General features: G+C 41.3%; 1 protein-coding gene and 1 non-coding gene across 3 annotated transcripts; one reads left to right on the top strand and one right to left on the bottom strand.

Moving 5' to 3' along the window:
• Nucleotides 1–5,664: 5,664 nt before the first annotated feature.
• Nucleotides 5,665–5,746, bottom strand: trnal-uag (transfer RNA leucine (anticodon UAG)). Its single transcript has one exon. It is a non-coding gene; the product is annotated as a tRNA-Leu (tRNA).
• A 667-nt stretch (nt 5,747–6,413) lies between these two features.
• Nucleotides 6,414–13,873, top strand: pex2 (peroxisomal biogenesis factor 2). Of its 2 annotated transcripts, none has more exons than XM_005722476.1 (2): nt 6,414–6,491; nt 12,379–13,873. In XM_005722476.1, the coding sequence occupies exons 1-2, from the start codon at nt 6,488–6,490 to the stop codon at nt 13,362–13,364; spliced, it is 990 nt and encodes a 329-aa protein (XP_005722533.1). In that variant the 5' UTR covers nt 6,414–6,487; the 3' UTR covers nt 13,365–13,873. The 2 variants fall into 2 exon arrangements, with proteins under 2 accessions (XP_005722533.1, XP_005722532.1); XM_005722475.1 differs by having other exon boundaries at nt 12,376–13,873.
• The last annotated feature ends 203 nt before the right edge of the window (nt 13,874–14,076 follow it).

Raw genomic sequence — 14,076 nt, 5'->3', positions numbered from 1 at the left:
GCTCTTGGGTGTGGAGGGGTGCTATGGAGTTAATATGGTAATGAAGACAATAAATTATCACTCACAGCAAAGTCATTAACAACAGCATTAGCATAGTCAACCACCGTGACCCCCGTGACCTCCCCTGCTCTGTCTTTCTCACTTTCACTGCCTTGTTCCCTCAGAGCACCTGCCACAAACGCGAATGCTGAAGCGTGTGTGAGTTGCGTGCATGTGTGCATGTATTTGTTGGGGGAGGTGGAGTTTGGGGGGGTTGATAAAGGTCACAGAGATCATAGACTGTTTTTAATGCTAACCTGAATTAGGTTTCAGCAGTCACTGCTATGTAGGGTTGGACAGGTGTTCTTTGAAACGCTTCTACTGCACCAAGTTCGCAGCATGAATCATATACAAGCTAACCACAGCTTAATCAGTTAGGAAGCACGCTACATCAGTACTTCTATTACAATCTTTTTCTTCAACATATTTTTGACAGATAGTCTTAATGCACTGGCATGTATGTATTTTCAAGTAGACCAGATGTCAGAACTCTAAAGTTGTGGTCATCCTTAATGCAGGGCTGATATGCGCTGTAGCCTGCATACTTACATGTTTCATTTACATGTAACTACAACCCAGGAAGAAAACTGGGCCTTGAGAGTCCTGCTATGAAGAAAGCTCCACATGACAAGAAAAATTGTGCTCTCATTAGCAAAAATTAAGTCATGAGACCAATTTTATCATTTGGTTCCCAGGCTTTAAGATTTTAATAGCCCCTGTTCTGTGGTTTATGGGAATGTCATAAATAGTCGCTTTGTGAATCACATACACACACACACACACACACACACAAAAATTGGAGCCTCATCACAGCTGGAGACATTGCTGGCATTCAGTGAGCAAATTTGTTGTCATCACTTGTTGTAACTGGTTTTGCTCTCTCCTCCGATACAAATAACACAAAGAAAATCCTTTGTCAACCACCGTTTATAAAGATTAACAAGCATGGCCGATGGGAGACTTCCAGTTTAGGCAACCGCAAAAGAAGACTGCAGGGGTTCCAATGCAGGCTATTGAACTGTTTGTCCTATCATGTGGGTGTTTTTTTTATCTATGATTGTAGGAACATTTTGGGGGCGACGGTGTTCAAATTTTGTCATGATGAGCTGAGTGGATCAAATAGAGGCCAGCTGATTCCAATTTACCTCTTCTGATCTGTACTTACTAACAAATACATGTCTCAAATTAAAGACATGTCTGTCACTGCAGATGATTTCCTAGTACAGTTTAACTTGTTTAAGTAAGGTTCAAAACATTAAAAAAAAGACTATTTCTTCTTTATCTAAAATCCTGGGTTGTCCTATAACCCCTTCAGTTAAAGTAGGTGTTCAAGTACAGTACAAGTTTGTATTGCATGCAAGGGACATGTCCATCTGTCTGTAGATGGCACAGACCAAAGGCTAATTGTAACAGTCTAGAACCCAGAATACAATCCTTGAATTTTATGATATTATGGCCACAAAACAAACTCTGTTTAGTGTCCATTAGAGTTCAGCCCTATTGTGTATCAACAAGACCATACACTACGATTCAATCAGACGTTAGCCAAGCTCCTATTACAGAGCTCATTGCATCGTTTACATTGTGGAACGGTCCATAAGTAGCTCTAAATGCTCCTCATTTGATTGGATTTCGCATTATGGACATCAGAGCAGAAACACACTGACTATCCTGTCCCCTGACTATCCTAATAGACTGTTGAGTGAGACGCTCCATTTGTTTGTATTTGTTTACTGATGTGGACCCTGAAAACATACAAAGTAGCATAAACAGACAGTGAGAGCATCGTGTAAGACGGGTGAAAATGGCGATTCAAAGGCTCAGAAGATGGGTCGATAGCGGCAACAAACTATTATGTTCCCTCACAGCGTGTCTCTTTGGCTGCCAAACGAAGCTGCTGTTATCACAAACAATAGCAAAACTACGACTGGATGGACTGAAGGACTCTCAGCAACTAAGTGAATGTCACTTTAATAGATTTTACAAATTGTTCTTCACCTTTTCCCTTTAAGCTGTATGTTTTTAATCAGCTTGAGAAATGGAAAAATAAATTAGTAAAGTTCCTAAAATTCCATTACTGATAATAAATGTGAAAATTAACAAATGTCTTTGCTTTTCAAACTATCCTGTAGGCATGTATTGTGCTATAATATGCAAGAAAGACATATATTGTAGAACTTATTCAATAAAGGAATCTGAGAAAGTGCTATGGAAGAAAAACGGCAGAGATGCCGGTATTTGTGTTGCTTAAGCAATGTCAGTGAAGAGAATTAAGTTTTAAAATGATGAAAGTTAAAATTGGGCAGCTTTGAATGCTCAAAAATGCAAAGCATTATGTTAGCGTGACCTTTGTAGTAACGGTGTAGAGAGCACACAAAGCTAGCCCTCTGACCTTCTACATAATGGCAGATAAGTACTTTGATGTATAATAAGCCATAATTACTTTTCTGTGTGTAAAATCCACTCAGAGGAGAGAATATTGATAGAAGCCTGGCCGTAACTAAAATGGAACAATGACTTAAGGTCACTACATCAAGTGGTGGTGATGTTGTTAGTTCCTCCTATAATAAAGTTTTCCTTTTTTAGGCAGTTTTTCCAAAGACCCAAAAGCAATAGTTCATTATCTGTCTCAAGGATAGATTCTAATTCACATTAAGGAAGAAAAGAACACTGTAAAATTGCTAAAATTACAGAAGATATATATTAAAAACAAAGACAAGAGGCCTTTTCATGTGCAGAGGAATTTTTGGCAACCTGAGGAGGTTTAAGTCAGCCACAAAAAGAGCCCTCCAACCCTTGATCATGTAATAAAATTATTTTCTGAGAGGTTTTTGGTCTTTTTTAGTCAGGCATAATAGCATTTTTGTTGATTGAATGAACAGAAATAAGAGAAAAATGCATCGATTTTTGTCAAATAAGGTAACATGGTAACTTTGCCTTCAGGGTACGCAGATCAGTCATGCTTACTGCCATGGCTAGTCACCTCTTGTAAGCCCATTCTGAGCCAGGAAAAAAAAAGCGCTGGGCGCAGTTACATCTGTGTCAAGATGAAGCCATTTATAAAATCTTACAGCCAAAACACGATCATGGTTCTGTCCAGGTCCCCTTTGCAAATCCTCAATGGTCTGAACAAGCACCTGGATGTGGTCTGTGAGGTCATTCACGTAAGACTGCAGGAAGTCCACTTTCTTCTGTAAGAGCAACAGTACAACAGGATAAGATAGTGGTTAATTATTGTGGTTTAATAAGCTGACAGTTTATATGTTTAATTAGTTGCTGAGTACAGATTATGGTCATTGTTAGGCCCCGGTCATACAGGCCTAGAGACTCTCTGGGACAATGTGAATACTGTAACAGATTAGTGAGTGGCTGGCCTGAGTTGGTGGCCATAAACAGGGCAGAGTAAGATTATTATTAAAATATCCAATAATAAAAAGTTCATTAAAAGTCAAAATGATGAATCCCAATATGGGAGTGTGCACAAACACTAACCACAGTGCAGTTAAGCAACATATATCCCCTCAATCCAGCATGTCACTTATAAATGTAGTACTCCTTCTTGGTGTTAAAACAGGGACTATATCCCCAGTGACACCTCACAGGAAAGGCAAGAGATCCAGGCAAACACAAAATAATAATGTGTTTCTTATTTAGTTGCATCTTACCCGTCTTTAGAGCAGATGAAGAATCTGATTTAGCATTGAAACACATTAAATGATGATCAATTGTATGGCCGGGCAGGTTGGGGGTCTCTGTAACTTTCTGACAAACTGAAGAAAATACATCTAAAGACAACACGTGCAAAACATGTTGGTGGTGAGATGTCCACAGGCTCTCATTCTATCCCAACAAGTACCCGAGACATATAAAACAGTCGAAGAACGAGCCAAAATACAACAGCTTATAAAAGAGAATAAGAAACAGAGAGATCGTCAAAAGCCACCAGTGACTATTTTGATTCTACTTACATTAAGTCAGTAAGCCTTATTGTTATTATGGCACTGTTTGAGTATCTAAATCCTTGACATATTTTATTCACTGAACTGGTTGTGACATTTAAAACTTTTTTTTTCTTTTTCATTTTCCAAAACCTTTATATAATGCTGAATATGCCAGACAAAGAGGCCAGATCCTTGTGGCTTTCACACAGAAGCCCACCTAAGATTCACAATAGATGACCTCTGCCCTCTATCATAGGAAAAGGAATACTTAGTGATCATGCACTCAAAGTGTAGGGAAGACTCAAGAAGGCATTTCAATGTTCAGATTTTATTACTTACAAAAACTGATAACCTAACCGTATTCTTTATTTTCTTATTCCAGGTTTAAAAAAAGAAGAAGAAGCCTGTGCACTTAGCTTAAGGAGCTTTTGCAGTTTTCCAGATACCCTACACATACAATGATTGTCCCTCTGATAAAAGGAAGTGCCACAAACCTAAGAAGTATATTGCCTTAGAGGACCACCTGTACATCTGTGCTGAAAAACATCTGTCCCCTACAGCCAAAAGTAAATAAGCAGTTTATACTGTCCCCTGATGCATAACATTATACTGATGTTTAGCTTCAGGGAAAGTAACTTTACAAAGATGGCAAATGTGACAGTACGGTAACATTCTAGGGTTGACATTGTTTGTTTGTTGTTGTTGTTGTTGTTTCTTACTTACTTTTCACTTTTGGAAAAGCTAGCTGTGATAAGTGCCCTAAAGCATAAGAAAAAAAAATGAATTCTTGAACTGGCAGGTTGCTCAAACATTTCAACATTTTAAGAAACATCATAAACCTACAATGGGTTCATGCAATAATGGATGTTGTATTTTCAGCGGACACGCTTTATGATTAAGTGTCCCCATCAACCTTTAGGACTTGGGAGCTCCTGGGTTCTGAACATCATAACCTTGTTAAGCTGGCCCTCGACTGGGGCTGGCTGACCATAACCTATTCTGAAACCTTGTTATTTTTGCTTTGATGCACAGTCCAGCTCACACGAGCTACATTCTGTTGCTAAAAGATGTTACATGACGATCCCGATGATTAGAAACCTCTCTTTTTTAAATATGAGTGTGGCTCTGTGTTCCTGATCTCTGCCGCTCAGATGGAAACATAATGCAATTTGCCACCTGTTACAAGTGCTGCGGCTTTATGAAAGCACCGCTGCGCTTCCTCCTGTCATTTGTCTGACAAGACAGAGGTCATCTTCTGATGTTAGAGTCAAGGTGGACAGGATGCTGTATGATTTGTAATGGATGGATTATAGCCTAATGACAATAGATGTTAGCCTAAATCTAAACATGCTGTAGAGACTGTGTCTGCTAACCCGTACTTTATGCAATTGTCTGAACCCATAAAAACAATCTTTCACAATCCAGGGTCCAGACTACTGGAAGGGCGTGTGCAGAATCGTCATTAAGACGACTAGCATTTGTTTCCAATGTTAATAGGAAAAAACACGATACTATTAAGGAGCTCTTTATTTTAAATAAATGGGTTGGATTCCTGTGTTTCAACGTAGCTGTATAAAGTGCGAACAGAAAGTCTGGATTTATTATTTCCCTCAAGAAATCTGATGCTACACTTCTTAACTTTGTCCTGAAGTTAAACCGGATGTTACGCCAGGACTAACAATAATGGCAGCGGTGGGATTCGAACCCACGCCTCCAGAGAGACTGGAGCCTAAATCCAGCGCCTTAGACCGCTCGGCCACGCTACCTACACCGTGCATTTCACATGTGGCACAACAACTACTCACCTGTGGTAGTTCTCCCCTTCTACTGGTGTCCTCCTCCAAGCATCTTAACTTCAGCTCGTGAAGCCCTCTGAACTCGTTTAGTAGTTCTTTAATAATGTTTAGCTCTGTTTCGGGACTCTGATTGGCTACTATGAGCTCTTTTTCACCTGAGCAAGAAGACAGGTGAGAAGCGTGACTAAGCGTTTCCGACAATGTTGAGCTTTTCCTTGGCTGTGTGCAAGCTGCACGCATTGCTCCAAGAAGTTCCTGCCACCTGTTTCCTAAGTCAACTGCATAAAGGCTTGCAAAAAGCTAGCTAAAAACAGTCATAATCTCGGTTTGGTAAAATCTTATAGTTTAGGCAAGTACACGGTAACCTGGAAAAAACAAATCAAGATCCCGGCACTTTGAATGAACTTGACATTTAAGACTGAGTAAATAATTGCCGTGGCTTTTCTTAACAAGTTGGTCGCTATGTATCGTTGCTACAACTGAGGAGTTTGAATTATTTTTCCCCAGACGGTATGCAGGTTTTAACCAGTGCTTTGGCGCTACGCTGTGCGATTGGCTCATTTTGATCACGGGTTTCTTAAACGTGACGTACACACCCGCTACTGGTGAGTTTTCTTTAGGAGGCGGGATAACGATGTACAACCCGGAAATACAAGTGCTGTTGACATTTCAGGGAAGACTGGGTTACATTGAGTTCGACCCCGAAAAGCGATGGGTAAATATATGAATATATGACTTCATTACCCTGCTGAAAAAACATAAGCCTGCATTATTTTCTTCTATGCCCACATGAAGCTCAATAGCGGCATGTCTGCTTTTTTCCCCGAGCTGTTAAGGCTCGTCGTCACATGTTATCAGCTCCTCGCTGCTGTACCAGTATTTTGTCTCTGCGTTAGCCGCTTGCTTGTCCCCCCTCTTTTCCTGCACGCTTTCATTTAAAATCGTATCGATTGTTGATGGCTGTTGATGAGTATAGTGACCACTGCATAGTGTTCAATCAGCCAGCCGTTTTTGAATTAGTATTCATCGGGAGTCTGGTTCAGGTGTGTATACCAGCTGAAACTTTGGATGGTAACCTTGTGACTGTGTGCACCTTCAAGAGTATGTTGTGCAACTCCGCACATAATTCCATTATTCCCCTAAATAATCAGTGCCAGAGATCAAAACCTTCCACATTGAGATTCAAGGCAAAGTTGATCTTATTGATTTTCAGGAGACTACTCACTTCATTTCTCTCATCCCAATCATCACTGCTCTACTCTTATCTGTCTCTTGGTTATATCTCTCTTTTCCAGTGGCTTTGACTGTATGGCTCTCACACTCTCTGCCAAAACCTAATCCCTCCTGTGATTATCACATAATGCTCTTGCCTTATTATCAAAATGGAGCAGATTTGGGTTTTGTTGTTGTTGTTAAAGACTGATGGGCTCAAGCTTAAAAAAATGTTTAAAAAAATTAAGCAGACAACGCTATTATGAGGAGAATGTGGACCGGCTGATTGCATGAGATTGTGGTGTGATGTGGTGTGTGTGCCTCTGGAGCCAAACACTTACTTTGATGAGTGTGTTTTTTAAGGCAGTCACACAAGTTAAACTAGGCTGTGATCTCACTCTGGGGTCATAAGGTTATTTTATACAGTTTCCAGATGAAGGCAAGTCTTAAAGGCACTATAGTTATCAGCGCATATTTGGAGGGGGGAAAAAAATCAATCCAACATTAATTTATTCCACAGTCTAAAAGCTACAATGTATAGTGTCAATCCTTTTAATGAATTTTGGAAAAAGATAAAAGATTAGCACTACTGTTCAATCTAAATTTTACAAGGTCAAATAGACTAAAAGGAACTGGAAGGCACAAAGATTTGCATTTTTTACATATGTGTTGCTGGAGCTCCAGCATGCTAATCTAACTATAATATAGTCTATATTTCATGTTTAGTTGTCTGATAATAATATATAATGTGTAAATTACTAGAAGGTATTTTGTGTTACTTTTGAAGGAAATCAACCAATCACACTTTGAATTAGACATGCCGAATGAACTCCTACATGTAGCCCCAGCACCATGAGTTTGATTGACAAACACATCCTGCAGTAACCCTCGCATTCCTGTAGATTTTATTGGCTTGTCCTCAGTTAACCATCACATTTTTTTTCCTTTTTGTTTTTTTAAAAAGCTAAAATGTTTACTCTTTTATTGTTTGTGTTTTTTCATGCGTAAAGAGAGGTCAAGAAATGTGCAGATCAAATATTCCTGAGGATAACACTTTTTATTTGCATGAGTTGCTCTCTCATTGACTCCTCTGAAAGACACAACTTTGGTTCTCTCATTTATTAGCCATTCTGCTTCTTTTTTTTTCTGCATTCATTGTGCCTCTCTGTGCTCTAAATGTTTCATGACTTTTTAAGTTGTTTTTCTGCAAACCCTTGAACTTATTACTCATACAGCCTTAGCATACTCAACCTTGTACTCATGAAATCAATTAATTCTCTTAAATAATTCACCTTCTGAGCAAACCAGATTAAGCGGAGCACATTTTTTGTGTGTCAGATGTGGTGTTCTAACTGATGTGTAATTTTTTTTTTTTCCCTCTCCTTTTTTTTTGTATTCAGGCATTAACTTGGCTCCTACCCCAATGGCTTGGAGTTTTGGGTGATTAGAGAAAGAGGAGAGCCTTGATAAAGCATTAGTGTGTGACGCACACACAGCCCTAAGACCCCTTTGTGCATCTGCACACATTCATTTTTCATGAAACAGACTCATAACAATTAGTCTGGTTACCGCCTGGGTAATCTTAGTGTCCCCGTAATGCCTGTGGTCTGCTGTATGACATCACTCTCTTAAAAGTTCTAAATCTGACATTCTCATCCGTTTTCATAGTGAGGACATTAGCAAGCCTCGGCTAATAGGCCCCGCACTTGTTTCTGGCGAAAGAAGGGCAATAAAGCGAGGGAGCGGGAACGAGAAGGGGGGGGGGACTGACTGACTGGAGCGCTCAGAGAAATAGGTTTTATCCACCAGAGCTTTTACACAAATTAATTTACATGAGCGAGAGAATAAAATGTAAAGTTGTAATCCAGCATGCTTTGCCAATGCATAGCCTATTTCTCGCTACAAGCATCATAGAAAGCCAAGTGAACATTTATGCATTATTTCAGCAAATACATTATACTAACAACCACAGCTAAGTGGTTAGGAATCTCAGCGCTACACCACACGAGGGGCTACATCCAGACTTCTAGCTGTGCATTTTCCAACCGGTGTGCAATGAGCACAGAAAAAGCAAAGTGCAATCCCCAAGAGACGTTCACCTTCCCAGCATCCCCCCCACAGCCTTTGGTCCCCTTGTCCTAAACAGTCTCACACCTCCCTAGACACCAAAGCCAAGGTCAAGAAGAAAGTGAGGCCTTCCTCTGTCTATAGGGTATTCCCTGGATGCCCACACCTCAGTAGGGCTGAACCACGTATGCTTCAGAAATGTTCCCTCCTCCATGATTGTGTCTGTCTCAAGGTCAGCTCCTAGGGAGAGGTTTGAGCTTATCTGCCCACCTACCCACGCTTTATTTTCCCTCTTTGGCTATCGTTTCCCCAAGTTTTTTTTTCTTTCACTATATCAGTAGACATTAGCTCACAGTTCCCAGTTGGCGGCTTCATGACGCTTTGTCTGACGTATCCATCTTTGTCTGTGTCTTTGCCTATCCGTCTTTTTTTCGTTGGGTAGCTGTCATTACAGCCCATTGTCTAGTTTTCAGAGGACCCAGTGCAGCTGCAAGGCTTCAGACTGATGCGCTGTATGCTTTTGTTGCCTCATCTCTCCTTCCTCACACTGGTCATGGCCCCTTTTGCCTTGAAGCGGTGTTGCACTGTGTTCCGTGTTAGATTGGATATTGTTGTTGTTGTTGTTGTGGTTGTCTGTAAGCTATGGCAGTCAGCCTTGAGTCAGTGCGCTATCTTTGTCTGAACAAGATGCACAAGCTATGGAAACAAGGGGAAGGGAAAAAATAAAATAAACGCTCATATGACCTGAATCAAAATACCCTTTAACATACCCCGGAAAATGTTTTGAAAACATTTTTCACTGCTCTGATAGAACAGCAAGACCTCAGAAATATCAGGTGATTTTTTTTAAATTAAATTTTTATTTTTTCTGTTGTTTTTTTTCAACGACCTCTTCTAACTTGCCTTCTGACTCTCTTGGTTGTCAGTTATCAACTCTCCAAAAGAGGGCATTTTGTCTCATAGTTAGTTGGATGGCTGACCCACAAGAGAATTATAAAGTCAATATATCATGTGTGTGTGTGAATACATCATGGAAGGAGTCTCTTTGCTCATATCCTTGTATATTTTTTCCTTGTGCGTGCAAATGCTGCGCTGTCTGTCCTCTCACCCACACCGTGTCATTACTCTGTAAACACTGGCATTGACTGTGACTTTTGACTATTACATAAGGAACATGGATTTCCAGCTGTCCGCGGTAAAAGCCCTGTAAATTCAAATGCTTAATTTTTATAGGCAGCCCGGCATTGACTGAAGTGTCTGCTTGTTATATATTTGGCAAGTGCTGCAAGTCTGAAGGGAAGCTGTCAATAGCAATCCCAGCTATTGATATGGCAGTGGGCAGGAGATGTTACTTGGCCCCCAACTCCAGCATCCCTCTGATCCCTCTACATCATAATTACATTAATATTGACAGACCCTTGACAATAGTCACATTACTATTGATAGGTGGTTGTCAATACTGTGTTTCCCCAAATAAAACATATTCATTCATAACTTGTAAACTGCTCGATAAAAGGCTTTGAAAAGACTATTGGACCCGGCCGGGTTTACTCTCCTGAGAGAGCTGCTGCTCTGACGGGGATTTCCACCACCTGGCGGTATATTTGCGTGCGTGTGTGTGTGTATATGTGTAACGGTGGATTGATAGATTAAGTTTGCGCTGCATTAGAGCTCTGCATAGATCAAGGCTATGCTTGACATACATACATAGTCTCTCACACACACATGAGGACACATAATCTGCTCATTTTCTCCCATCAAGGGAAAAAACTTTCAGATTAGGCTAAACAAATAGTGCCTGTTTACTGGTTAGCAAACACACTCAGACTACGTCTCTTGCTCTTTCCCTTTTTTCTTCTTCTTCTTTTTTTTAATCCAAACTCTATTCCCGTCACAGGCGAGGTTCTAGTCACCAAACATGGCAGCATTTCAAATACAGCTCAATGAATTTGTCATACCTGCTTACTTTAGCGTGAATTCACTCCTTTCATTCATTTGCTAATTCTAACTTAGTTGGACCGTGTATCCTTGCCCTATTGAAACATCTTGAATACACAGATGGTTGTGTGCACCACCACAATAAACCCAAGCTTTGCCTGCGCACGTTAGAATTTTATTTTTTTCACCTCCTCAAAACGTCTAAAGTGACCATCATCTCTCTCCTTCTGTCAAAACTGCCATATTTACCCGGCTGAAATCTCTTTTAAAGCCTCGTGACAAATCCTGTTCGGCGAGACACAAAAGTCACTGTCAAAAAAAGGCCTCTCTGTCTCTCTCTCCCTCTCTCTCTGTGGCCTTCTTGCTCTGTCTCTCCCTGCATTAGTTAGTCTTTCACTTCTTTAAGTATTTCATTTGAGGAAATGGCAGATAAAACTGGAGAACTGTGAGCGGTTTGGAAACGTATGCAGCACTAAATAGCCCTGATGTCACAATGGCGAGATCCCATATGGAGTCGAATCGAGGGGGGAGAAAATAGTTCCACATTTGGCAGATGTTTACGGTGTACCAGAGACTGTGCCGTTAGCCTAATCCCTAGTGATGTGATTTGTACACACACCCCTATCTCTAGAGGGAGCGGGCACCAGGAGCCCCTGGGCTTCTGCTCCTGTGTGTGTGTGTGCAGGGGGGATTGTGTGTTTATATGCAGGGGAAAGCAGTCTAAGACCCCCTGCTCCTCTGCATGGCGAGGCTCTAAGGTTGCATTAAGGACGGGTTTTACATGTGAAAAGTGATTTCCCTTCCTGTGTATAAAGACAAAATGACCTTCCTAACAGGATGGGCTTCACCTCTGGAGCCTCAGCCCTCCCAATGACCGAGTTGTCCTTTTAATGGTTGAGCCTTGGTGTATATTATGTTCATGATTTGAATACATTAAATATGCTATTGTTTATACATTAATAACGTATTAACTGATGTAAAGGCTTTAAACATTTATCAGTGTTGGGGGGAAATGGCCTTAATAAACGACTGTTTTTTGTGGGGTTTTTGGCTTTTTATCTGATTTCGGCCTGTATTACATTCAGTCCTTTTTTTATTCTTCCATTTCTGTTTTTAAAGCATGTCTAACCATTTGCGTGTGGCTGTCCTTGTTCACTCCAGGAAAATGTCATTTTCACAAAGTTTGCTTTGTCAGAGTAATATTTGGTGAATCATAGTATCATAATATCTAAGACGGATGGGCCAACATGAACAGAAACTACATTCAGGCTGCAACAAGAGCCCAGTCACTTTGTCTTTTTTTCTACTGATTAAAATATTGAAAAGAACATGTTGATATGTCCTTACTGTTTTCTGTTTTTTGGGTGTTTGTGTTTTTTCAGCAGGGTTGGAAAGTGAGAATGACCAGAAAAAGACTGCTAGAAGTCACGGCCCCCACTTTGATATGAACCCACAGACCCCGGTACTGCGTATCAGTCAGCTGGATGCCCTCGAGCTAGACTCAGCCCTTGAGCAGCTAGTGTGGACTCAGTTCTCGCTGTGCTTCCAAAACTGCCGCCCAGGCTTCCTCACTCCTCTGGAGCCTGAACTGAGGGTTTTGCTTCATTTGCTCCTATGGAGGTTCACACTCTATTCTAACAGTGCCACGGTGGGGCAATCTTTACTGAGCCTGCGCTACCACAGCAAATTTTCCCTGTCTCCCCGTTACAGGCCTTTATCCCCCAGGCAGAAGTTAGGTCTGGCCGTGCTCACTGCAGGGCCCCTCTGGCTCCAAGAGCGTTCCCACAGGCTGCTGCCGTACTTGGGTTTGAGTTCACAAGGATCTGTGTCTGAAAGAGAGAGCGGTTTGCTCCATCGGGGTCTCCGTAATGCGCTGACGCTTGTTGCTGGTATTGTTAAGTTCACAAATCTGATCAACTTCCTTGTGTTCCTAAGGAATGGCCGGCATCCCATCCTCGCTGAAAGAATCACAGGAGCTCAGACGGTTTTCAGTAAGCCAAATGTGGCCCGGGAGGTAAACTACAAGTACATGAACCGAGAACTACTTTGGCATGGCTTTGCAGAGTTCCTCATCTTCCTGTTCCCACTGATCAATACAAAGAAACTGAAGGCAACAATACTGTCTGCTGTGTTTGGGGGGGAAAGTGCAAGCGGGGAGGGAGCAAGGGAAGGGCAAGAGTTGTGGAAAGAGTGTGGACTGTGCGGAGAGTGGCCAACCATGCCTCATACGGTGGGATGCCAGCACGTTTTCTGCTACTACTGCATTAAAAGCCACAGCATTGCCGACCCTTATCTCATTTGTCCCAAGTGCGGGGCAGAAGCAGGGCAGCCCAAGCTGGTCAAGCTGGAGGTGGAGATGACTGACAGGTGATAATCATCTCACACACAGAAGAAATGAAATGAAGTTGCTATGAAATTTCAGCTGGCTTTTGTTTGGTTTTGTTTTTAAAGGTTTTGTCATGTACAAGTTTATAATTAGACTTATCTCCATGATGTCTTTTCTGAACAAGCATCAGCCTGCGATGTTTAATGTATATGTGCACATATTGACAGTCTGCTGCCCCTTCTGTTTTTCCAACTGGACTTTGGAAGGAACTATTTGTCTTTGGTGCACTGGACAGACTGCAGAGAACGACACAGAGCATATATTTGATGAGTGAACGTGTTGATTTATGCTCCAAATTGGCTCTGTGCTGACGTGTGTGTATGTATGAGTGTGTGTGTGTTTGTTGAAATGGGAATATTTGTTCTGATGAAAAATGCAAAAAGTCAGCTGAATAAATAATGGGAGGAATTTCTGATGCCTCTCATCATGGCCAAATTAGCATTTGTTGTGTATTTTGTGCCTAAATTGTATTTCAACATCATTAAAATTGATAGAGTGCTACCTCTTGGGTGTTTATTTAGTTAAGTGGAGGAGAGAGAGATGAGGGAAAGTTATAACAATCAGCACACTTCTCTCTAGACAGGCCGGTCGTTCTAACTCCCATTATCCGTTTTCACAGCACCCCAACATGCTCAAGATCAAGGGGGCAGCCGGGGGCTTGGATTGACTCACGCACACACACTTGACAGCCAGCCTC

The sequence above is a fragment of the Pundamilia nyererei genome, unplaced genomic scaffold (assembly GCF_000239375.1).
Source record: "Pundamilia nyererei isolate P.nyererei 1_Seehausen unplaced genomic scaffold, PunNye1.0 scaffold00007, whole genome shotgun sequence".
Classification (NCBI taxonomy): domain Eukaryota; kingdom Metazoa; phylum Chordata; class Actinopteri; order Cichliformes; family Cichlidae; genus Pundamilia; species Pundamilia nyererei.
This window is presented reverse-complemented; position numbering and strand designations above follow the sequence as displayed.